Here is a 24355-nt window from a genome sequence, read left to right on the forward strand (position 1 = left end):
TGGTGGCACGTGCCTGTAATCCCAGCGACTCAGGAGGCTGGGGCAGGAGAATTGCCTGAACCTGGGAGGCGGAGGTTGCGGTGAGCCGAGATCGCACCATTGCACTCCAGCCTGGGTAACAAGAGCGAAATTCCGTCTCAAAAAAAAAAAAAAAAAAAGGCTGCAGGCCCTGGGCCTGGCTCCTGTGCAAGAATTCCTATGACACAGGCTTTTATTTCTGCTGTGTAGGGAGAGAAGGGTTGAGAGGAGTTGGGGAGCTAAAGTAGGAGCAGTCTCTAAGGCCTTTTTTAGAGAAGGAAAGGAAGAATGGGGGAAGGATTTTTGGTCTGTGGGGTCAGCTAAATTTTTTTTTTTGGGAAGTTTATAAAGTGGTTTGGTCAGTGGGGGCAAAACCTGGTATCCAGAGGTGGAAGTATCCTACAACGCCTAGGAAGGAGAAAAGCTTTTGTTTAGTGGCTGGGGTTGGGGTTTGGGAAATCAGCTGGATACAGTTGGCAGGGAGAGCGTGGTATGCTGGCGAAAGATGATGGGTATACATTACCGAGATAGGTAATGAATGGGGAAGAAATTTGGGCTTTAGAAAAAAGCGTTTTTGAGATAACAGTGGGTTGTGGAAGGGGGTATGGAAGATAGGGGGTAGGGGTTTGGTTTAACCAGGCGGATGGGAAGTACAATCTGAGTGATGAGGCGGAGGTCTTGGAGAGTTAGTGGGCATTGAAAGTCCATGTTGTAGTCAGCAACAATGGGGAGGTGGTGTCCCGCACCCTAGGGTTAAGGTTGGGGGGAGCTACTGAGGGAGGCACAGGTGCAGGGAGGAGGGTGGCATGAGGCGTGGCTGTAGCCCTGGAATAGTTAAGGAGGCAGGCAATTGTACCAGGATATCTAACAGGGGAACTGGACAAGGGGATAATTAGAAAAGAACATGGAAAGGCGTGCTGGCCTAAATGACACCAGACTTGGGGAGTTTTGAGAGGCCCGGAGCCCTTGCCGTCAATTCCCACAACAGTTATGAGGCCGAGGAGACAGGTCCTTGAAAGGAAGGCAGCGTGGAGTGGGTGGCTTCCGTGCTGATTAAGAAGGGGATGGACTTTCCCTCCACTGTAAGAGTTACCCAAAGCTTGGCATCCGTGGCGGTCCAGGGGGCCTCCGAGATGTTTGGGCAGCATCAGTCTTCAGCTGCCAAGCCAAGGAGATCTGGAAAGGATTTGGTCCAGGAGCTTTGGGTTGGAGCTCTGGGAGCAGCGACATGAGTCAGACAGTCCAACTTTCCATGGGGTCTTGCACAGACGAGGCAGGGCTTAGGAGGAATCCCGGGCTGTGGGCATTCCTTGGCCCAGTGTCCAGGTTTCTGACGCTTGAAGCAAGGTCCAGGAGGAGCCGCTAGACATTGCAGCCTGGGCACTTTGAAGTCTTTGTGTGCCGGTAGTGTGGCTGGGGTTTGTCTTACGGCAGAGGCAAGCATCTGTAGTTCTGAGATGTGCTGCCGCCGGGCAGCTTTTTCCCCATTTTTGAACACCTTAAAGCAAGGTTGATGAATTCCTGTTGTGGGGTTTGAAGGCCAGATTCTAATTTCTGTAGCTTTTGTAATGTCATGCTGATTGGGTGATAAAATGCATATTAAGCGTTCTTCATGGGTGAGAGAAGTAAAGATGACATTTAAGTTCCTCCAGTGAGGTTACAGGACGGGGCTAAGCATTGGAGGATCTGATGAAAAGGAGCCTAACCATTGGCTGATTTGGGAAAGGTCAGATAAAGAGAAAGGAACATACATCCTAACTGTGCCTTTGGCTTCAGTCACCTCTCGAAGGAGGACTTGTTGGGTATGGGTGAGAGAAGTTAGCCGCAGGATGAAACTGTAAGCCTGACCGCATATGAGGTGGGGCGGTGACAAGAGGGACATAAGAAGGTGGGTTGTGGGCAGAGGAAGAGGAGGGAGGCTCTGAGGGGTGGGGATTGGGCCTGGTTCGGACAGGCGGGAGGAGAAAGTTTGGAAGGGTTGATGGACAAGGAGGATTCTGGTTACTGGCGGGGGCAGGAGGGGTGGACGGAAGGGAGAGAAGGAGCAGAGATGAGGGAGGGATTAGAGTGTAAAAAAAGTGCCTGGACGTCCGGCACCTTAGACCATTTGCCCATTTGTTGACAAAAGTTGTCTAGGTCTTGCAGAATAGAAAAATTGAAAGTGCTGTTTTCTGGCCATTTGGAATTATTGTTTAATTTGTATTGAGGCCAGGTGGTGTTACAGAGACATTTAGGTTTCAGATCGGGGACAGATGAAGAGGTTTTAGCTTTTTAGGATGCAGCCTAGAGGTGAAGACAGAGGAATAGAGGGCAGAATATTGCCCCGGTGAAGAAGGTAAGTTTTAAATAAAGGAGTAGAGACTAGGAGAAGGAGTCAGCAGCTACCAGTTTTGCAGTAGGCATCCCTGACTGATTCCTGGGCTGTAACGTGGGTGAGTGATCAAGGCAGGCATCCCCGCAATTGATCAGTTACCAAGGGAAGAGTCTTGTCTTCCTGAATCTGTGACTGAGGTTGGAGTTTCTGAGTGAGAGGGAGAGACTTGGCTCCTCCGGCTCCACATGGATAAAGAGTGTCTCTTCGTCTCTACTAGAAGGAGAAAGATTTAAAGGAAAAGAGAGAAACAGGGAGAGACTTGTCTCCTTGGAATTTGAAGGAAAAGAGGGGGGGCGGAGAGAGACTTGTCTCCTGTTCTCTAAAGGGAAAGAGAGAGAGAGGGGAGAGGCTTGTCTCCCCTTCTCTAAAGGAAAACAGAGAGAAAGAGGCAGAGACTGCTTACCTGATGTGAAGGTGGCGGGAGAGCTGTTCCACATGCTAAGTGTGAGCTGCTGGTCTTGTCTGATGTATTGAGGTCTCAGGTGGGTCTCTTCCCAGAAGGGGAGCAGGGACAGAGGGCTGGTCTCCCTAAAGGAGAATCCCTGTCCCAGGTTGCCGGCACCAAATGTTAAAATGTGTGCTTTGAATGAAGAGACCCCAAACAGGCTTTGTATGAGCAACATGGCTGTTTATTTACCTAGGTGCAGGAGGGCTGAGGCTGAAAATCATGTCAGCCTCCAAATTGTTTTTAGAATGAGTTAGGATATTATAAAAACTGAGTAAATCACACACACATGCACGCGTGTGTACACACACACACACACACGACCCATACTTACCTCTTCTTCCTGGCAATTCCATTGATAGTAAAGGTATATAGTAACTTCCCACTGTGTGAATTAATTGGATCTTTATGGGACAGAGGGTGGGAGAGACGGCTTGCACCAGAGGGCAGCATGGTAACAATACTAGCTACCATTTATTGCCTTCCCTTACACCAGTCATGGCACCCTGTGCTGTACATACTTTAGGTCATTTAATCATTACTGCTTTTTTTTTTTTATATATATATGAGGAAACAAGATCAAAGGAATAAGTAGTTTGCTCCAAGGCCATATATATCTGTAATTTTCTTACCATGCACCTAGATGTGTGAGCTATACATGCTAAAAACACGTTTTGGTCTCAGACGTATGTTTGGCTATAAATCTATGAAATACTTTTTCTTATATTGTTGTTATCTCTTGAATAGTCATCCAATGGAGAAAAGAATCAAAAGCTTTTAGGAGATTCGTCTAACACATGAGCATTGCAAAGAACAAAGAGTTGGGGTTTAAAATCAGATTGTCTCATCCATTGTGACAAATAGAATGGAAGTGCTATTGTCATTTATAGGAGTTGCCTGTTTCTTGTTCATGTTGTTAGCTGGTCTAGCAAAATGGAATTTTGAATAATTCTCCTGAATCCTTTGGAGGCCTGGCTCTGCAATATTCTTTTTTATATGAAAACCTTACTTGCAGTCTTTGTTCTACCTGGAAACCAGTCCCCTTTGACTAAGTGTTTAGAAATATCAGGCAATCAGGGACTTGGTGGAAAGTTAAGCATTAGCTTCTGCTATTCAGGGCATCTTTCCTTGGGTCCACTAGTTCACTCCACCAGCAGAGACTTGATCTCATGGTGTTAATAACCCTTCTGACTAGCTTAGCCTCAGTAAAGCAAATTGAAATTGTGGCTTGATTATGGCTGGAATACTTGGGGTAGCTCATGGTTGATCATGAGTAGGTGTGGAATATATAATTGGTTACTTTAAATCTAAAACGATGTCTTTTGGAACTAGTGGAGCATATGTTGTAAGAGATGCCTTTGTCAGAGCATTGTCTAATGGACTCACAGGCACTTGGAAGTACGTCTAGTCCAGCAGTTCTCTATCTTGGCAATTAACGGATCCCCAACATATGAGCCTGGAGTGTGAACTGCGTCCCATCTCCCCACTGACCTGGATCACCCTGGCCAGGATGTTTTTTGTTTTTTGTTTTTGAGATGGGGTCTAGTTCTGTCACCCAGTCTGGAGTACTGTGCCGTGATCTCAGCTCACTGCAACCTCTGCCTCCTGGGTTCAAGCAATTCTCCTGCCTCAGCCTCCCAAGTAGCTGGGATAACAGGCGCCCACCACCACACCCAGCTAATTTTTGTATTTTTAGTAGAAATGGGGCTTCACTGTGTTGCCCAGGATGGTTTTTAAGCATTCCACGTCTATTGGTTAAAACCAGGTTTGCTTTGGTTTGTCCTATGGCAGCACTGCCTTTCGGGATGGATGCAGGGAAATAGTAACATCAGTGTTACTGAGAGACTCCTAATATACATTCACACTCAATAAAAGGGACATATATTTCAAAGAGGTCTAAAATTTCATGGAATTCTGTGAGTTGTTATTGGTTATCGCTCTTAGAAAGGATTATGTATAATAGAATTCATTTAATGTAAATTCTCTTAAATTAGGACTTTATTAAAATGTAGTTAGGGACTAAGTTGGAGTACTTTAAAGAAAGCATTTGCTGAAAAATTTATAAGATAAATGTAACCAATAAAATAATATCAAAAATACCTAAGAAAAATACCTTTTTTGAGAACTCTCTACTAAAAAGATATAATTTCCAGTTTTTCTACATTGATTTGGATGGCACTCTTGAGGAATTCCATTAGGCCACATTTTTTTTGTTTTCATTGAATCTGAGTCATGCAAATAATAAAAATGCATTGCCCTTAAAGAATATCCTGTAATTAGACTGGCCACTAATTCAAACTAACCTTTATTACAACTAATGAGGGTTTTTATAGTATTACTAGCCACTATCAGTTTCATACCATATGATGTAACATTATTATACCTAGGCCTTTAGTAATGCCACAATTGAGAATATCAGACCAACAGGAAAGAAAATTTTGCTTAGGAAATTAATGTTCTTTTCTGGTATATGATAAGACCCCTCAATTTTCCTTTCTTTTCTTTTTAAAATTGGTGTGACTTGTCACTTTGCCTTTTTTACCATTGAGGAAAATGAAACAGGCAAACACATAACTCAAATGCTGCTCTGAAAGGAAATAGAGTAGCAATCTATTATTAAATGTAGAGCAGACTAAACACTTTTTAAAAGAAGAATCAGAGTTCAGAATTTAGTGTTTTTCTTGTCATTTAGTCTTATGTTGGAATAATGGCACTTGAGGGGCTGAAGCTGTTGATGCTAGACAGACAATGAACTGATAAGAAGTGTTGAGAGTCGTACCTGCATTTAGCCATGTGCTGGTCTGCCCAGCTGGTGATGTGACTGAGGGATAATTCCTAATTCATAAGGCCAATTTTGTAGCACTCTGCTGGATTGATCCACAAGTAGTCTCTGCAAGTCAAGTATCCCGTACCTACCAATTTACAGAGGCAGTGATTCCATGAAAAGGCATGGAATTCTTTTTTCAGCAAACCGACTCAGCAAGGGACCTAGATACCGAAATAAGACAAATGTTGCAAAGGAGGATTTTTTAAACTCGTTTCGGTGCCAATCTTTCTGCCAATGAAATCCCCAAGGATATGTGAGACAGTGAGAGAAGTGGGTAAGAGTTCCTACTTGCACTTGCCCTGGTGCTTGGGTCTCCTGGGAACCTGATGCATTATTTGCAAACTCTCTGGAGAGGGTAACTCACAGGTGTTTAGGCAGCACCACTTCAGATTTACAAAAGCAATAACAACAAAAACAACTTTCAGCTCTCAAACTCAAAAGTTATTTGTTTTTAATTTGGTTTGAGATTGGGGTTATTCCCTTCTCTCATTCAGATGGGCCTCACTGTAGTTGAAGCAGTCAAGGAACAGTGAGTGGAAGGCCTTAAATAATCCTCTTAGCTCTGAGGTCTTATTGAAACCAGTTCTTTGAAGCCCTCCAAGTGCCTCCTATCACTACTCAATGAGCACACCTTAGGTATTATCCACCAATGAAGCATCCACCCTTATTATTCAGCATCTAGAAGTCGCTGGTGCTGGAGCTGACGGGTGCATGCTCTTGGCTTTAAGTAAGGTGTGATTTACAAGAATTTTAATTTATGGCCCACCACCTTCAGGTCTAATTTCAGCAGAAATAGTTATTTGACAAGGCATTCCTGTGCTGATAGATTTAGCTGTCCCCTTTTTTAACATCTGCACATTTTCTGGCTTACTTGGAACTGGTACCATGTGAGATCAAAGATAACTGGAGACCTTGTATTAATTCTCATAAATGTTAAAACAAAAGTTAAGCCCCATTTTCTGGTTCTTGTTGAAACTAGAAAGAATAGCTCACTCACAAAAAGAAAATGAATTAAAAATTCGGGACAGTGTGCCTTATCTGTTCCAAATGTGGATATCAACTTTGCTTTTCTCTAACTATATTCTATAGCAAAGAAAATCATATTTGGTGACAGCCCTGGGACGTTCTTCTGATTCTTTTGCTCTGGGAGTGGGAGGGAAGCAGTTGTCTTTGCTGCCTGTGGCTCCCCTGGCCCCAGAGCTTTCATTTCCCTGTGGCCGATGAGGCTGGTGATGCTGGACTGTGTCAATGCCATGCCTGTGCCATCTTCCCACAACCTCCTTTGTTCATGTGTGTAGGTGTTTGCTAGCATCTGAGAATAATTTTTTTTAAAGAGCAGACAGAAAACATCTCCCAACTTTGCTTGGGGCTTGGCCTCTCTCATGCCAGCCCGAATTCAATTTCATGGACCATCTCATGACCTCATCTCGGAGTTCGGGAGTGTGAGAGGGGCTGCTAGGATGACTGTTCTCTTTACCTCTCTATGAATCATGGCCCTCAACTTCTGAATCTCCAAAAAAGAAGCATCAAAGAATAAAAGAAAGCTTAAAAACTGGCGAACTCAATTCCTACTGATGATGGGTGGTTTAACATTTCAGTTCTCTTATGTGATGGTTTCTCAGGTTTTTTTAACTGCAAAACTGTTCCCGTAAGATTGGAGAATCAGTAGAATTGTAATGCAGTTCTATTGGTGAGGGATATGAATGAATCAAAAATATTTCAAAAGAACCAAGAGTTGTTAGGATTATCAATTACCAATCAAATTATATGACACAATTTCCAAATCAGGCCTGGGACAAGTCTCAGTTTTTTCATATGTAAAACAGAAAAATAAATTTTTACCTATTGTGGTTGGTGTAAAAACTAATGAGACAGCATATGCAAAGCCCTTAGCACCATACCTAGCATGCTATAAACACCCAATAAATAAAAGAATACGTATGTGCATATGCACGTGCACACACACACACACACACACACACCCTTTTATTTTCACTCTCAGATCTTGTCTATACACCTGCTATTCAGAAAACTCTAGCCCTTGCCTCTGTGTAGCTAGCCCTGTATAGCTAGCTCTTGCCTCTGACCTATTAGCATCAAACTTCCAGCTGTTAATTATGTTTCCATTTGACTGTCCTTTAAATAGTCACATATTTCTTTGGCCTATCGATAGTGACTTTTAAAAGCTAACCCATTATGTGGTGATTTTAGGATTTATAGAATCCTGCAGCTTTAGAAATTTATTTGAAAGATGAGGAATATGAAGTCCAGAGAATGTAAGTAAATTCCCCCATATTATACTATTCTCAAATCTAGATTTCTGGGATGTCAAAATTGTCTTCTATATATACAAAAGAGCCCTTTGGATCAGGGAGGGCAAAGCACTGAATTTAGATCAAAAAGGAATCATATCTGAAGGTAAGAGAGGACTTAGTGGTGAGAAGATGGTTACAAATTGTGTGACCTTGTGCAAGGAAACTTGTTTCTTCATTTATGTTTTTATTTTTCTTCATTTACAAAATAGTATCTACCCTTCTACCTCATAGAATCAGGCAAGATCTAGATTCTAGACAATGTGGGTGAAAATGTTTGTAAATTGCAAAATGCTGCATAAATGTTAATTTTTTTTCTATAAACACACAATAGTTATATTGTTAGGGACCTAGGAGTATATGTGTGCCTCTTAGTAAATTAATTGTTGATAAAATGTTTTTTTAAAAAACCCACTCTTTCACACATCCCTTATCTGTAATGCCAAATTGACGAACAGCCGTGGTATGCTCTCTGTGAAATGGAAGGAGCTCAGTATCTTGGAGATCAGGTCAAGAACGGGAAAAAGTGCAGATGGGGATTTTATTGCATGGAATCCAAGTCAGCCATTTGGGTGCTGAAAGTTCCTTGCCCATAGGGAGTCAAGAGACATTTCCTCTAAAGGGCCGATTCGATGGGGGATATTACAGCATTTTCTGCTTCATGGGTATTAAGATATTCTTTGAATCAGACAATTTACTGATTTACTGGGCTTAAATATTCTCTGTATGATTTAGAAAAGTAAATAGAATTCTACTTTCTTATAGGAATTTATGAAAGAATGCAGGAATGGCAAATGTGTTTCAACTTGAGGACACATCTTCGGTTGACTGGTTAATGACTTAGAGAACTATGCAGAAATTTTGAGACTGAGTGTAGATCAAGTTGGGAAAATGCGATATCAATCTAGCAGAGTCTGTTATAGGCTTAGGTGGGAATAATACATGTACACAGTGGAAATAGCATTGAGGCCTTGGTTATAATCATGGTGTCTCCCCTATCTACCTGGGAGACCTTGAGCAAGACTGTTCATCACTCTGGGCCTCTGTTCTTCTGATCTGCAAAAATTTGGCTGGGTTAGGCTTTCTTCCATGGTCCTTTCTGGTTCTAATATCTGTTTCTGAGAAAAGACCATTTATACAATTTTATGTCTCAACTCAAGTACATCTTCACCAAGGAAGATGATTGTACTCAGTGACTACAAAAGTGCAGTTCTACCCTACTTGCCTTCTATTTAACATAATCTTGTGAGATCTCGATTCTCAAGAATTGTATGAAAATATTTCATAAACTTCAAATTCTGCATAAATATTAAGCTACAAATAGTAGCTTCAGCTCCTTCAGTTTTCTAAGTGGTAAGCTCTCTAGAAAGTCAAAAATATGAAAGAAATTCCTTTCCTTTTAAAGAGCATTCTCAGAACATTTTTTTGGCTATAGCAAAGGAAAATAAAATTAATAATGACATTTTTAAAGGATGTAAGCTGAATGTGTTTGACTTGGAGCCTTTTATCATCCTGCTATGATTTTTGGAAAGAGAGATAGGATTGTTAAGTTTTCTTTCTCCATTAAGAAGAAGGAATTAACATGCTTGTTTCTTCCTCGTTGTTTACTGTAAGAATTTGCAAAATCCTTTTTCTTTTCAGCCCCCTGAAGTCAGGCTTAACACTGGGTTAGATTTTTTGGCCTTATTTTAGCGAAATCGTTTTATTTTTCAAGTTTAAAATAAAAAGGGTCATTCCACATGTTTGTGTGTGTACTCAGATGATACAGACTCCAGACAAGTGGAGGATGAGACCTCTTGAAGTTGTCCAGTGGGAATTCGGCAAGCCCTTGTAGACTACAGCCTTCTGCCCACTGTACTCCTGCTTCAGAATTTATGGTTTTATTTTCTTGCATATTGTCATGTTATTTAAAGGGCTGAGAGACTGTGGATGGCTAGTGGACATTTTAATTAAGGCAAGGGGAGGGGATTACCTAACCTAGCTCATGCTTGCTACTGGTTTTTGAGAAAAAAAAACTCATTTATGGTCTCTCGGACTCTGTTTTCAGATCAAACTCCGACCCCAACGAGATTCCTGAAGAACTGCGAGGAGGTGGGCCTCTTTAGCGAGCTGGACTGCTCTCTGGAGCACGAGTTCAGGAAGGCCCAGGAGGAGGAGAGCAGCAAGCGGGTAGGTTTGCTTGGATGGATGCCTTGAGAGGTGTCCTGCTAGAAACTTCCATGAGAAAACTAGGTGGCGCTGCACTGCAGATTGTGTTGATGTGGCCTTGAAGGAGTATTTTAGCCATTTGTGAATATTTGTCTAATGTTTTTTAAAAAAATGATTATTCCTTGATTATGGCAGAATTTAAAGCTAGATAATCATGTGAAAAATAGGTACCTGAAATACAAAATTCTAGCAAAAAAAATTCAGATTCTTGAACCCAAGTCAAATTTACAGATTTTTTTCTATTCTCAATGAGTTGTTTTACTTTGCTAAGTATTTAAGAGCAAACCTTATGTGGGCCTTGAGTACAGATGACTAGAGCCACTGGGTAAGAGAACAGGTGAGTAATCTTCATGGTGGAAGAGGGGATTTCTATGGATTTCGGCCCATGTTGTAACTGTCTGCTTTTGATAATCTTTCTGTTCATTCTGCACCAGATTCATAATTACTACCTGGTCATATTACCTTGTCCTAGTATTGAACATCTGCTGTTGCAGAGACAAACAGGTTAGGTATAAGTGTGAATCATTTGTTCTTAAACACATAGGAAATTTACTTTATGAAACCCTTCGGAATATATTCAGTTTTTGTGGGAATGTGCTGAAATTTAAAATCACTTTACAAGATTAAGGAAAGGGGATGGTGGTCACAAACCATTGTGATGAGGAGGCTTTTTGGTATTTTGTTCATCGTTACTCTAAAGCATTATTGAATACCCACATTGTATTAAGCAACAAATTAGATACAGTCTGTGAACAGAAATTCAAAATGTGAAAGGTGATTGAAAGGAAGACCAGTTAGGTAGGAATGAATTCTGAGTCCAGCTGTTCCATCCGGAAAAGAAATTTTAAAAGGTTCTGATATTTCTCTAAGTGTTTCAAAGCCTTTTTGTCCTAGTCTATGTGAAATTATTATAATCCCCCCTCCACCAGACTTTTTCTGTCACATTCTCATGTCATAATAGTCAAGAGCTTGTATTCAGCCTGTACAGCTTTAGGAAAATCCATGAAAATAGGTGATACTTAGAAGAGGAGTATAAAATCTCAGTTAACTTATTTTATTTGTTTATAATTAATTTGTCATTTATGCTTGACTCCTCTACTCCCTATTGCATGATATGAAGTGCCTTTTTTCTTTGTTAAACAAGCACTTATACCACAACTATTATTTGCCAGCCAAATAATAAAGTTCTGAGCACTTTAAAAAATTAACTCAATAAAAATAAATGACATGATTCTGTATTTTGTTGCAACAGAAATATGTATTTTTTAAACCATGAAAATAGTGTGTGAGGGAGGAAGAAATTCTCATCTAGTCAACTGCCTTTGGTTGAATAATAAATTTAAGTTTTTTGGTAGACATATGTATGTGAAGATTAAGGAATTAAGCCAGCTTTGCCTATCTTGAGGAATGAACTTCTTAGAATAAACTGAACTACAAGAAAGATGTGTATTTTGTCCATATTGTGTTCATTTCTGATAGAATGGTTTTACCTGAAGTGTGTGCCCTAGATTTTTACTGAAGACATTTTTCCAAGAACAGTTTCATGAAGCCTATTGTTGGGGTGTGGTTTTAGATATTCTCCATTGCATTATTCATGATTTCTTACATGAAGCCCTGTGTGAGGAAATTCTTGCAGATCTGAATTCCAGGAAATGGTTTGCTTCCCCTGAGGAACTGAAATATTTTTCTCCTCATGGACATGAGAATCTTGTAGCTGGTTCTGTTTCTCTTTTCGCTTTGACTGCTAGGTTAACACAAAGCCAAGTTTACAGCTAAACTTTGAGAACTTTTTCGAACATTGTGACAAGCATGTTTTACTTCCTCCCTAGACCAGACTTTCAGTTCTAGTTTATGTTGTCTCTGGTTCTGATTTTAAATTAAAAAAAAAAAAATTGTCATGCTATACATGTTTCATGACTTGCTTTAAATTTCTTGTGCATTGAAAAAGAGTATAATTAAACTTTAAAAATTAAAATTATTAAGCAACCAAAGTAAGAAAAGGAACTATTGCAGCTGTAGAAACATGTTATTTTCTCTCTTTTAAGTGTTGCTCATAGCCATGTGATGCTTTCATGATAGGTGTGTGGGTGGGGAACCCTGCAGCCAGCCTCCCCACGGTCTGGGGCCAGTGTCTCAGGACACCACTGTCTCATGTCCCAGCCTCACTTGCATGCATGGGAAACTCGAGAATATCCATGCTGTTGAGGCTTCTTCTTTCTTTGCCTCATTCAAACCACAGGGGCCAAATCCAGCCACAGTGGCCATGGTTACACAAGAGGGCATCCTCTTGAGATCTAAAGCACAGTGACTCCTCTGACGACAAAGAGGGCTGTGTTGGTGGCTTCTGATCTGGCATTTCTTTGGAAGTCACAGGGCAGGGAAATGAGGAGTAGAAGTAAGGCTCCCCCACCTGACAATATTCCTTCACCTACCCCTTTGAGCTTGTTTTTCCAGCTGTCAACATCCTTAGCATCCTGCCACCCCAGCTCCTCTTTCCCTGCCTGAAAAAGCAGAAACACAGGTTCTTATTCAGTGCCTATCTTACCATTTTTTAGTAGTCTCTTCTTTTTCCTTTTGGTCTACATTCAGACCATTATTTCTTTTTAATTCTACATCTCTAGTTCTCTTCTGATTTCTCTTCCTTTGAGTCTTTAGACTTGCATTGGTTCCTCATTAAGTTTTAGTAAAGTGGAAGATGGATTAATTTATCTGGAGCATTTGACTAAAAAAGGTTCTTGCTTGAACATTCTATGTGTCTTATGCAAAAATATTGGAAAGATAGGGCTGGTTCTGCACACTGTCTTTAAACTTCTAGCTGCAGTTGGTCTAGAAAATTCGGTTAAAAAGCACATAGAGAATTGATCTCTACTTGGCCCATGTGGCTGTTCGTTGGGGAAAAGTCTGTTATACAGATTGTCTCTAATCCCAGCATCTTTTCCCAAGAGCATCCCAATGTGTACATAGAATCAGTGTAGGCTGTAAGCAGCTTATGTCCACTGGCAAAGGGCCTCAGTATCTGTATTAATACCATGGATAGCAGACAGCACGTTCCACAATTGCCTCAACTTCCACATTACTATAAGCTTATAGCCTCATAAATCTTTAATAAGAGAATTGTTTCCCCTTAGAAAAGCATGTTGAAATTCACTATCAGGGATCATAAATCTCAACTTGCCAGTGGCTTAGGACTCATCCTAGTTCATGTCCTGAAACATATAAGAAACTTTTGTTCATCATTTTTTACTCAAGAAATATTTTCAAGTGGTCACCACATGGCAGGCACTGTCCAAGGCATTGTTGAATATACCACTGAATAAAGATGATGAGAAAAAAACAAAAATACCTGCCTTCATGTAGCTTACCTCTAGGGGGCAAGACAACAATATGTGAAAAAAAAGAAGTATAGCATGTCAGATGGTGATAAGTGTGATGGAGAAAGATGTAGCAGGGAAGGCATGCAGGGCATGCTGGGAGTGGTCAGACAGGCATCGCTGGTTAGTAGATGTGCAAGCAGAGACCCGAAGTGGGAGGAAGCCTGAACCAGGTACACAGTGGGGAGAAGAATATTCCAGGCTGAAAGCACATGGGTGCAAAGGCCTGAGGCTGGAGGATGCTCTGTGTTGGAGGAATTACAAAGAGACCAAAGCGGGTGTAGTAAACTTAGAGAGCTGGGTCTGGGGGAACAGATCCTGGGGGGCCCTGTATACCACTTAAGGGGCTTTGGCTTTAACTGAGTGAGATGGGAAACTATAGGACAGTTTTTTGTTTGTTTTTTTGAGACAGGTTCTCACCCTGTTGCCCAGGCTAGAGTGTGGTGGTGCAATCTTGGCTCACTGCAGCCTCGACCTTTTGGGCTTGGGTGATCCTCCCACCTGAGCCTCCCAAGTAGCTGAGACTACAGGTAACCACCACCATCTCCCACTCATTTTTGTATTTTTTGTAATGATGGGGTTTTAGGAGTTTTACTGCGTTGTCTAAGCCCGACTGAAACTTCTGGACTCAAGTGATCTGCCTGCCTCACCTCCCAAAGTGCTGGGATGACTGATGTGAGCCACCATGCTTGGCCAGGACAGTTTTGAGCAGAGGAGTGAGAAGATCTGAGTTACGTCTTAGAAAGATCACTTTGGCTGCAGAACTGAATGCAAACTATTGAAGGGCAGTGGCTGAGAGACAGAGAGAGAGAGAGAGAGAGAGAGAGCTGTTGATTGGCTATTGAAAGAATCTAGATTTGAGATGGTAGCAGGTTGGCTCAAGGTGGAGGTGGAGGCAGTGGCTAGATTCTGAATACATTTTGAAGAGCGAGCCAACAGGATTTGCTGATGGATTAGACTGGGGAGTAGTAGAAGGAGCAAGACCAAAGATAAACACGGGTGTTTGGCCTGAGCAACGGAAGGATGGGAGTGCCTGTGGGAGGAGTGCGTTTAAGGGAAAATTGGGGGTTTCTGTTTAGATTTGCTAAGTGGAGATACTGGATCAGCAGATGGATATATAGGTCTGGTATTCAGGGAAGAAGACCAGCCTAGAGATGCACATTTGGGAGTCACTAGACCATGAGGTATGAAGAATGAAGTCAAGTAGGGAAGCCCAGCCCTAGCATACATGTTGAATGGACAACCAGCATGTTGATTTTGTGTTCCATGTTAGAGGAAATAAAACAGAAAAGAGGCGGGTGAATTTTCCTTTTAAGTTTAATGACTTAAAAAAAAAAGGAATTGCATAATGCACATCTAGGAGATGGGAAATAGTTTCATCATATAATAACTGTGTGTGTGTGTGTGTGTGTGTGTGTGTGTGTGTGGGGGGGGGGGGGGGTATGGGTATGGGGGTATGGGTGTGGGGGTGTGTGTAAGGAAGGAAGTGTAATCGAAGGGACTGGAAATGAACTCCTTTGTCTTGCTAGGAGAAATATAACATTACAGCCTAACGTGGTTAAGGACCCTGAAGATGAAAAGTGTGGTGTATAAGGGCAAAGTGTCGTTACTCTCCCATAGGACTGAAATCAGACTCATTATGCTGATGCAGCAATAGCAAATTAGGACATTTCCATGCTCTAGAATTCCTACCAAAACGATTAAAAGTGAAGTCCATCCCCAGAGAGTATTGACTGTTTAACACATGGGACAAGGGACAAGCTACAATCTTAAGATCTTGGATCCCAGCTCAACAGGAGTCACAGAACAGGGCATGGCAGGGTCAGCCTTAGCTCACCAAAGCAGGCCGTTTAATCTGATTAAATGCTATACTTGGAAATCACGTTACCCGATGCCACCCATTACTTGGGGCAAGAAGGTACAGAGAGAGAGGCACTTTGCCTTCTTACACTGTCTTGTGCCCATCAGCCTCTAGCCAGCATCGCTGCTCAGTGGGGAAGGTATGAGTGGTGCTGGATAAAAAAATAAAAGATGCCAAGTTAAGCAAACTTGCAACAGCTGCACATTTCCGGTTATGCTAACATGTTGCTTCTCTGATATTTGTGTAAAACAATCCTTCCCTCCCCCAGAAGTCTGGAGAAAAAGAATATTCTGAAACCTAAACTTGGTTTTATCCAGGTTTTGAAAATGTCCCCATGTTTGCTTAATCCTAGTAGATGAGGCTTCTTTTGATCTTTCCATTTTTTTTTATCAGCATGACTGAAAGGAAACACCCATTGACAATGATATTGGAGATGACAACCTCTTTCTTCCACCACCCCAATGACTGAAAACCCTAGACTTATAAGGATTTTTTTTGTCCTCCCATTTCAGCATACTACAAATGTAAATCACGTTCAACTTATAGGTTAAAATTATGCCGTCATCTTTGGTGGAATTTGACGCTGGAAGGGAATTTGGCTTGATCTTTGCATCCCACTCAGGGGAATGACTAAACCAGTGGATAAACTGGAAGCTATTTCATGTGTTTCAGGTCACTGGGATTCAGGAATAATGAGTACAATCTTAGCAGCGATTATTAAGAGTTGGTATTCACTTCCATATACGTGAATGAATGTGATCTCGGGTTCTGCTTCAACTTTAAAATGGCGTGGAGTTCTTTTCAACTCATAGGAGTTCATTTTTGGTTTGTATTTGTTTTTTTTTCTGTGAAAAGTCAGGGTATCCTGAAAGCAGCAGGATACACAGTCCATTGTCTTGCAGAGAGTGAGCACTCAATATTAAGCGTTTGATGCAGATGAGGAGAAGCTCGGGAAGCTGACAGCTTAGAGGAATACTGACTGACCTGGGGACAGATATTTGTTCATTGTCTCCCTTGATGAGTTTGCATATTCAGGTAATTTGGATCTTAATTGATGAGTCCTTACAAGCTAACTTTTACAGTAAAGAAAAAGCTATTTTACCTCTTGCGCCTGGGGACCCAATTTTGGATGCTTATTTGGCAGCTGGTGGCTCTGTCTTCAACCAGTGTTATCAGGCAAATTGAAGGGGGGAGGTGGTTGTGACAGTAATTTCAATGAATATCTCCTAGCCTGTGGTACAATTCATTGTTCTCTGAGTTCAGTATTCATTATTTAATTTTTTAATCACAGGTTTTGTTTATATTTGCTATGACAAATATAAACAAAACAACAACATTTGTTCTGGCGAGATAGAAATCTGTATCTGATGTCTTCTTGAGAACTGGTCCAAGGTTTTCAGAGGCTGGAGTCTGAATTAGGGAGGTTACGCATTCACATCATGCCTGTGGCAGGTGTTATCATCAGAGGCACTGCAGAGTAGGAAGGACTGGAGAATGCTTGGACCCTTTTTTATTTATATCATGTTGATTGCTAGAGGAAGCTGGACATTAATTTTGGGAAAGACTATTTGTGTTGGAAATATTACAGAGTAAAATAGTGTTTTCTTGTACCAGTATTTCCTGTTCACTTGTGACTGGGGATGGTAATAATCAAAGGACTTACATATTCAGAAAGCATATTCATGTTCACGTACAGATATGGATTAATGTCCATTAAACCTGCTATTAATGATAATTGGATTTGGGCCCCTTCAGTTAACAGGGAATAGTTGTAAGTGGTTACACTAGTAATATTTTTCTCCATTGGAAATTCAGAGAAATAAACTGTCCAGAGAGACAAAAAGGGAGCCAGTGGTATATATGGAACATCCTGGCCTTGCTCTGACCTCTCTGGGTGTCCAGCTCTGCCTCCTTGTCTTTTGAATGTATCCACTCTCAGGTGGTTTTTATTGACACCTTTTGTTCAGAAAACCCATACATTCTCATAGTTTGACAGTCAGCTCCACCCAGATAATCCCTTTATTGGTACATCTAGCCCTGCGTTGGCGTAAATATTGGTCTCTAGCCTCCAGCTGTTACTGATGTTCCCGCTGAATATACCACTGCTATTCCTCACTCAACAGGCCTGAAGCCATACCCAGGGCTTTTCCATATAAACTCATCACCATGCCCGACTCCCCTGCTTCTGCCAGAGGCGTGTTTCACCTCCCACGCTGGGACTCAGCTCCCGCCCCTCACCCTCTTTTGTTCCACTCCCTAGGTCCAATCAACTTTCTTAAGACACAGTCCTCAGCGGTTCCCTTTATTTTCCATTTCTATGACTTCAAGCCTAGACCATTCTTAATTCCGACTGGGTTTTTGCTGCAAATTCCAAGAAGGTTATTTGATCTTTAACATAACTTTAAAGAGATACCTAGCAATAAGTATTATTGTAAAACTGAATGCACTTCTTTAAAAATGAAAACTAACAGAAATGTTTAAAGTCGGAAAAAAAAAAAAAGTATGGCCAGGCTTGGTGGCTTACACCTGAAATCCAAGCTCTTTGGGAGACCAAGGGCTAACAGGATCCGTTGAGGTCAGGAGTTTAAAGCCAGCCTGGGCAACATAGTGAGACCTCATCTGTATTAAAAATGAAAATAAAAAAATCAGCCCGGCTTTGTGGCCCACACCTATAGTCCCAGCTGCTTGGGAGGCTGAGGCAGGAGGATTGCTTAAGCCCAGGTGTTCGAGGCTGCAGTGAACTATGATCAAGACAAGCAAGACCTTGTCTTAAAAAAAAAAAAAAAAGTGAGGGAAACAATTGTTGTTGAAGCTGTTTGGCTTTCTTTGTGATTAAAAAAAAGTTCCTCTAAATATTCTCATTGTTAAAAGTTAGGTCGGTGTGGGACATCGTAGGTATAAAAAGGGGATATATTGGAAATTTTATAAACACAGCATCATGTTGTATTTTACTGCAGCAACATGTGGTCAGCTGATCCTGGTGCTACAACATTGGGACTGAAGTGGGTGCAATAAAAAACATGACAGAAAAAAGAAACCCAAAACAGCCAAAACCACAGCGCAGCCCTGAAGCTCTGTAGGAAGCACTGTCAGCTCAGCTGCCGCCTGGAAGGGCCACTTGCTGGGCCTGCCCTGCCCTCCTACCAGGCAGCCTCACTGTAGCTGAAAATTAGTCCACCACGGGAATTCTGGTGGTTGGGATGATCCTCACTAAACCAATTAAGAAGCTCTGCTTTAAGGCCTGGGAAAAGGGGAGCTTTTAGCAGCAGGGAACTTTCTCATCAGGGTGATTTTTTAAAATTCCAGGTTGGGTCAGGTTCTCAGTTTGTTTAAATCACTTCTTACCTGTCCCAAGGCAGGCAAGCCAGGCTGGGATTTCAAGGTCTTAACCCAGATGGAATCACAACGTCGAATGGACACTCTCCTCCGAATGAATCTGTTTCCAGCTGTGAGTAATTCAGGATTTCTAACGTGCCAGACAGGCGCGCAGAGTGGGGTGTGTACCTGGGCTCAGGAGGCCTTTGCATCTGCAGAGAAAGCTCACACTGTCCTCCGTGAGGCCCTGCATTAATACTCCCAAAGGTATGTGGGAAAACAGATCTGTTTTCTGGGCCAGATTAAAACTAAATGACTAAAAGATGAAGCTTCCGTTCTAGGCAGAAAACAGCACTCACATTTGGAAATTGGACCAAATAATAGACTCAGTGAGCATCTGTAGCTAAGTCACTTACCCGGGCCCCTCACAGAGACATGAAAAAAAATTGACATTGTAAAAAGAGGAAAGGAAAATAATATAATAGTTGCAAGAAACCGTCTCTGCCTCCATCATCTCATAAATCCAGGTGAACGTTAAGTGCAGCGAGCAGCAGGTATGGGAGTGATTTACTCTGAGAACTCTGCTCTAGCATTTGTGTGTTGTTAAGTTATTTCCATACTGAAAAGTCTGAGGCCAGGAACTGGAATTCCGAGCATTCCTCCCATCCGCATTTCCAGCATGTTGGCTGTCAACTCAAACCTGTGGTGCAAAGACTGATGTTAGCATCAGAACCATGCAGGGCCATTTTCCTTATTCTTTGCCCAAGTACCACCAAAGTCCAAAGACTTAGGAAAGTTTATCAAAGGGTGCCCCCTCCCAGCTCGAATTACTGATACCCATGTTTGTGTACTTTTTGGAACTAGCTGTTCTGGTGAGCCTTATGGCGCTTACAAGCTGGTTGGGTTGGAGAGGAAGTTAGGCCGTTTTCCCTGGGTGGCCATGCAGAGAGCCACCTACTTGCTCCTCCTGTGGGATATCTGTTGTGGGCTTCTCTGCTTGACTGTTACTAGGTTTCCCTCTGCTTTGCTTTCTGGGATATTCAAAGCTACTGTTCAGTTTGTTAGAACTTGTGACCCTGTTTTGGATGACAAGTCCAGTCCTCTTCTTGGGCTCTTGATTGAAATAAAATTCCAAAAGGAATTTTACTCTCAGCATCTCCTCTAAGCACACATTTGCTAATAGAACTCACTTGCGGCTGGCAAGGCAAGACCAGTGTGTATGATGACATTTGTAAGACGACATTTGAGCTATTATTTGAGAGTTCTGAAGCTAGAAGCAGGCTGTCCCACCTGCAAGCTTTCCCTTCATTGTCTGGCTCTGGGAGCTGGGGAGCAGCATGCTTCCCAGTCCTCTCTGTGAAGTGAGGACTTCACATTTTGTATTTAGTGTGGCTACAGCCAGCGGTGTCCTTGAGATCTGAGGTACGTGCAGAATACACCATCTGTTCTAAGAAAACTTTTGAAAGTTGATCATAGTGCTGACCGAATCTGCCTGAGTTGGTGCTGGGCACAGCCTTTTTTGGGGGGCTTTATGTTTCGGTGGGGGCTCATTCAGGCTCTGCAGTCACCTCCCCAAAGAAGAAAAGCAGTCATGTTTTGTGTGAATGTCAGGCTGATTGACTACAGGTGATGGCATTTTGAATCACAGCCTCTTAAAGAAGTCATCCCCTTGCTGCCTTCTCCCAGCATGATTTGTTATGCACAGAGCTTAGGAACTTTCCCAGAGGATTTGTGAAGGTAAGCTTATTGCTGAATTTGTGGGCACGGTTGGCCCAGGCATTCCTGTCCATTGCTCTCTAACCAAAGCAACAAGAGCTTTGGGTAAGGAAATCTGGGCTTCTTCGTAGCCCCACTTGGTTGCTCCCCAAATGGCTAGAGAGAAACAAGATGGCCCAGAATTCTGGCAACCTCTTTCGCAGCATGTTGTGCCAAAGAGCTCCCTGCCTCATGCTGCCAGGCCACCTGAAAGTGGCCTCCGAACACTTCCTGTGCTATCCACACTAGCCCCGACGTGGATTGTGAGGGTGTGACGTGCAGTGTTGTCTGAATTCAGGACAAAGGCAAGAAATCAGCTCTGTTCCATCGCTCTCTAAAAGTCACACATGATTTTATTTTCTCACCAGTAAAATGGGCCTTTTGACATCTTTGAAGTTCTAAACATAGGACGTTAGAATATGTTGAGATCTGAAGAATAGAAATTAAAGCTGGTTTCTGGGTAGGGGTTGTTAGATTCATCTGTCACTAGAAGATCTCACTTTGAACATTCTTTCTGATGTTGACTATAGGAAGTGTCCAAAAAGGTGACCAGGGTACAGGAATCCGAACTCCACATTCACAGAGACAATAACACTGTTGTGACATTGCTGCCTGAAAGAGGCGTCCTTTTCCTGCATGTCAACAGTAAGGAAATAATTCCTTAATCTAGATCTCTGCTCAATTTTTTCTTTATTTGTATTACAACAATGCACACATACCTGCGTATGGGCTTTAGGCAAAGTTGGGAATCTAGACTTTGGGAACAATTTCATGCCAATTTCTAGGAGGTTCTGGCAGAATTCTGATTATACCTAAGTTGCCTGAAATGTTCAACACTAACTTTAGCAGATATTTGCTATCAATGTTTAACTACCTACTGCCCTTTGATTGTGAAGATGGTATGACTGATTTGCCCATAAACTGGGAGTGAACTTAGGGTTGATTTACTCTTGGTGGTAATGGATTTGCACAGATCCAGACACACATGCCCTCCCACAGACTTCCTTGCAACCAGAGGCACATATTGTAGGACAGCTGGCCAGGGCCGGGGGTGCAGTCTGTGATGGTGGGAGAGAGGTGCTACTTTGACCTCATTAGAGTAGTCCTTCTAATTGAATGCAACGGTCGTAGACCACAAGTACTCAGTGCTGCACTTCTCATGCAATGTACTGGTGCGTTCCACAGGAAAAACATCTGTTAATAACACTGATGGAATATTCCCAGCATTATCTTCTCTTTTACATTTTGCTCTTCTTAAATTTGACTGCTCTTTGACAAAAATCTCAGGATGCCAGACAAACATCACTAAATCACGTAACAACGCGTTGTTGTTACAAAAAATCACCGAGAGCTCACATGTGTGCTTTAAAGCAAACTGAAAATGGATGAGAAACTCATAAAGAAGGATATGTGTGTCTCTGATCTTTGCATATGACTTGGTGTTAGAAGGGAGAGGAGGAGTGGTGCTTTGGTGTGTGCTAGGAATGGCTTGAAAGGAACTGACCCACTAAAATACTTTGTTTAGTTGCATCGTGGTAGGGGTTCAGCTCATCCGCCCAGATTACTGGCTTTTCATCAAAGGTTAAGTCGGTGCTACTTCAGTAGAGCCGTGTTCCTTCAGTATGAACTAGCTGACTCAGGTCAGTTTTTAAACATCAGTTTATAACTTGCTGTGCTCACACACTTTTGCCAAGTTCCTCCTCCTTAGTTTCCAAGTAGAAGCACTTGTCCTCCTCATCCTCCTGCCTTCAGGCTTTTGAGAGGCCTCTTCCCTTCACATTTGTCACTGAGACCATTTGACATATTAGCCAGTCGGGGCATGAGGTCCAAACAAGGATTACTAATATTTGCATTCTCCTTTCCTATCCGTAGAAAGGAAGAGACCAACTCTGGTTTTTGAAGTGATCCCCACTTCCTACAACTCCCTGGCAGAAGTAACTTGCTCCTAGGGCCAAATCCCCTTCCCAACAGCTGTTTGGTGATTCTGTGTCACTGCGCTGACTGTAAAATCAGGCATATCCTTTTAATTACCTATTCATATTTCAGCAATGCTGAGCTCTGTGGCACAGAGAGAGGGAATAAGCCTTCATTGTAATGGATTTTTAGAAAGACTATCTCTGAGATAAGAGTTCTAAATCTTGGCAGTCTCTTCAGAGCACACACTTTGTGATTGCACACAAATTCTTGGCTCCCCAGAGCCGAGTTGTAAATGAAGTGCAGCGTACAGGGCTGGGTAATAAGATACTGCAGATACATTTTAGAGCAAGGTGCACTTTTGCTTTATTTATGAAGATAGACAGGCTGGTTGAGGGCTTAATCACAGCTGATAAATCATTTTAAGAAAGCCTATTAGAACCATATGCTGATTTTTTGCATTAATGTAGTGCGTCTGTTTCCAGTCTAATAAGACGGGGTTTTTCTCCTGTGCTCTGGGTCTCTCCAGTGTGGACTATTTATCTGTTTAAGTGGTATCACTTGTGTGGGAGCATTTATCTCCTTAAGAGGTACCATTAATAAAAGAAGGCGAAAGAAAGGGGTAGAAGCAAAAATGAGTAAAGGCGCCCATGGCACAGTGCGTGTGTGTGTGTGTGCATGCAAGTGTGCCTGTGCACATGTGTATACGCGTGTGTGTGTGTGTGTGTGTGTGTGTGTGTGTGTGTTTATGGTATTATAAAGGAAAGAGTAAAAAAGCTGAGAACAGGAAACATCTCAATTAGAGTTTCGGAAGGCCATGGATTGGTCCTCACTTGGCATAAGGTAGTCATTTCAGCCCAGGTGGTTATAATACTGTAGGAAAAGATTATCTGAAGTTGGAAGGGGGTGTGTGCTGACATTTTGGTTACCTCACTTCTCCCCAGGCTCACGGAGGTCTGCCCCAAGAACAGGTCCCAAGGCTCTTTAATGAGAGCCATATTGGGGCTCCGACTCTGAGCCAAGCTCTGTTTATCACTAATTGCAGGGGTGCCTTGCAGGTCTTTTCTATTATTTCCTGATTATACCTCTGCTCTTTTTATTATCTTGCCAAAATTCAAACAGTAATAATTGCATGATTTATTGTTTATTTATAACCCTTCTACTGCTTCAATCCCTGTATTTAATAGATTTTAAAACAGCAAATACCTTTACTAAATGACTGGACTTTTTTTTTAAACCTTCTACTGAGAAGTCATGTATATGCCAATCTCACTTGGCATGCTTCAAACCACTTCCATGGTACTTCTACAGAATACGATGTCTCTGACCATATACAGAAGGTTTGTTTTTTTAGTGCACAGAGAGTTTGTGTGCCAGGAGAATGTATTAGGGAAGGATGTTAATTTATCCTATAGGATTACATTCAGTTGAGTTGTATTAATATGACTCCTAGTTTCTTTCTAACAGTTTCCAAGAGAGAGAAAAATGAAATGCCTGTTTTATACACATTTAGACATAGCGGGGAAACATAATACCACATTATTGGAATTGAGATTATAAACTAGTAATAATAAAATTTGCCATCATTCCTTGGGCTCCTACTATTTGTCAGGTGCTGTTCTGGAAGTTTTATTTATATTATCCCCCGATCATCATAGCAGTCCTAGAAGATAGATGTTTTTACCCCCATTTTTTACAATGAGAAGTTGAAGCTTAAGAGTTTAAAAAATTTGCTGAAAAGTCACAAAGCTGGGAAGTTGCAGATCCAGTAGATAGGGCTGTCTGCTGAAAAATTCATGTGTTTCTTGCTACTTAGACTGCTTCTTCCTGTCTATTTCTTCATGGGTGCATATATATTTTAATATTATTTACTTAAAAAAAGCCTGCTGGAAGCATTGCAGAACGTCAAGACATGCTTGACCTCGACAAACACATGAAAATATCTTGACTGCACT

General features: G+C 41.9%; 1 protein-coding gene across 4 annotated transcripts in view; it reads left to right on the plus strand.

Annotated features, from left to right (window-relative positions):
• Positions 1–24355, plus strand: part of CREB5 (cAMP responsive element binding protein 5) — a 421520-nt gene that overhangs the window by 94307 nt on the left and 302858 nt on the right. For all 4 annotated transcript variants that reach the window (XM_037737933.1, XM_037737934.1, XM_037737932.1 and 1 more), the window contains one exon: positions 10024–10145. In XM_037737933.1, the coding sequence (XP_037593861.1) occupies positions 10024–10145 (122 nt within the window). The remainder of the gene's footprint in view (positions 1–10023; positions 10146–24355) is intronic.

This window comes from Cebus imitator, unplaced genomic scaffold (genome assembly GCF_001604975.1).
Source record: "Cebus imitator isolate Cc_AM_T3 unplaced genomic scaffold, Cebus_imitator-1.0 Scaffold45, whole genome shotgun sequence".
Taxonomy (NCBI): domain Eukaryota; kingdom Metazoa; phylum Chordata; class Mammalia; order Primates; family Cebidae; genus Cebus; species Cebus imitator.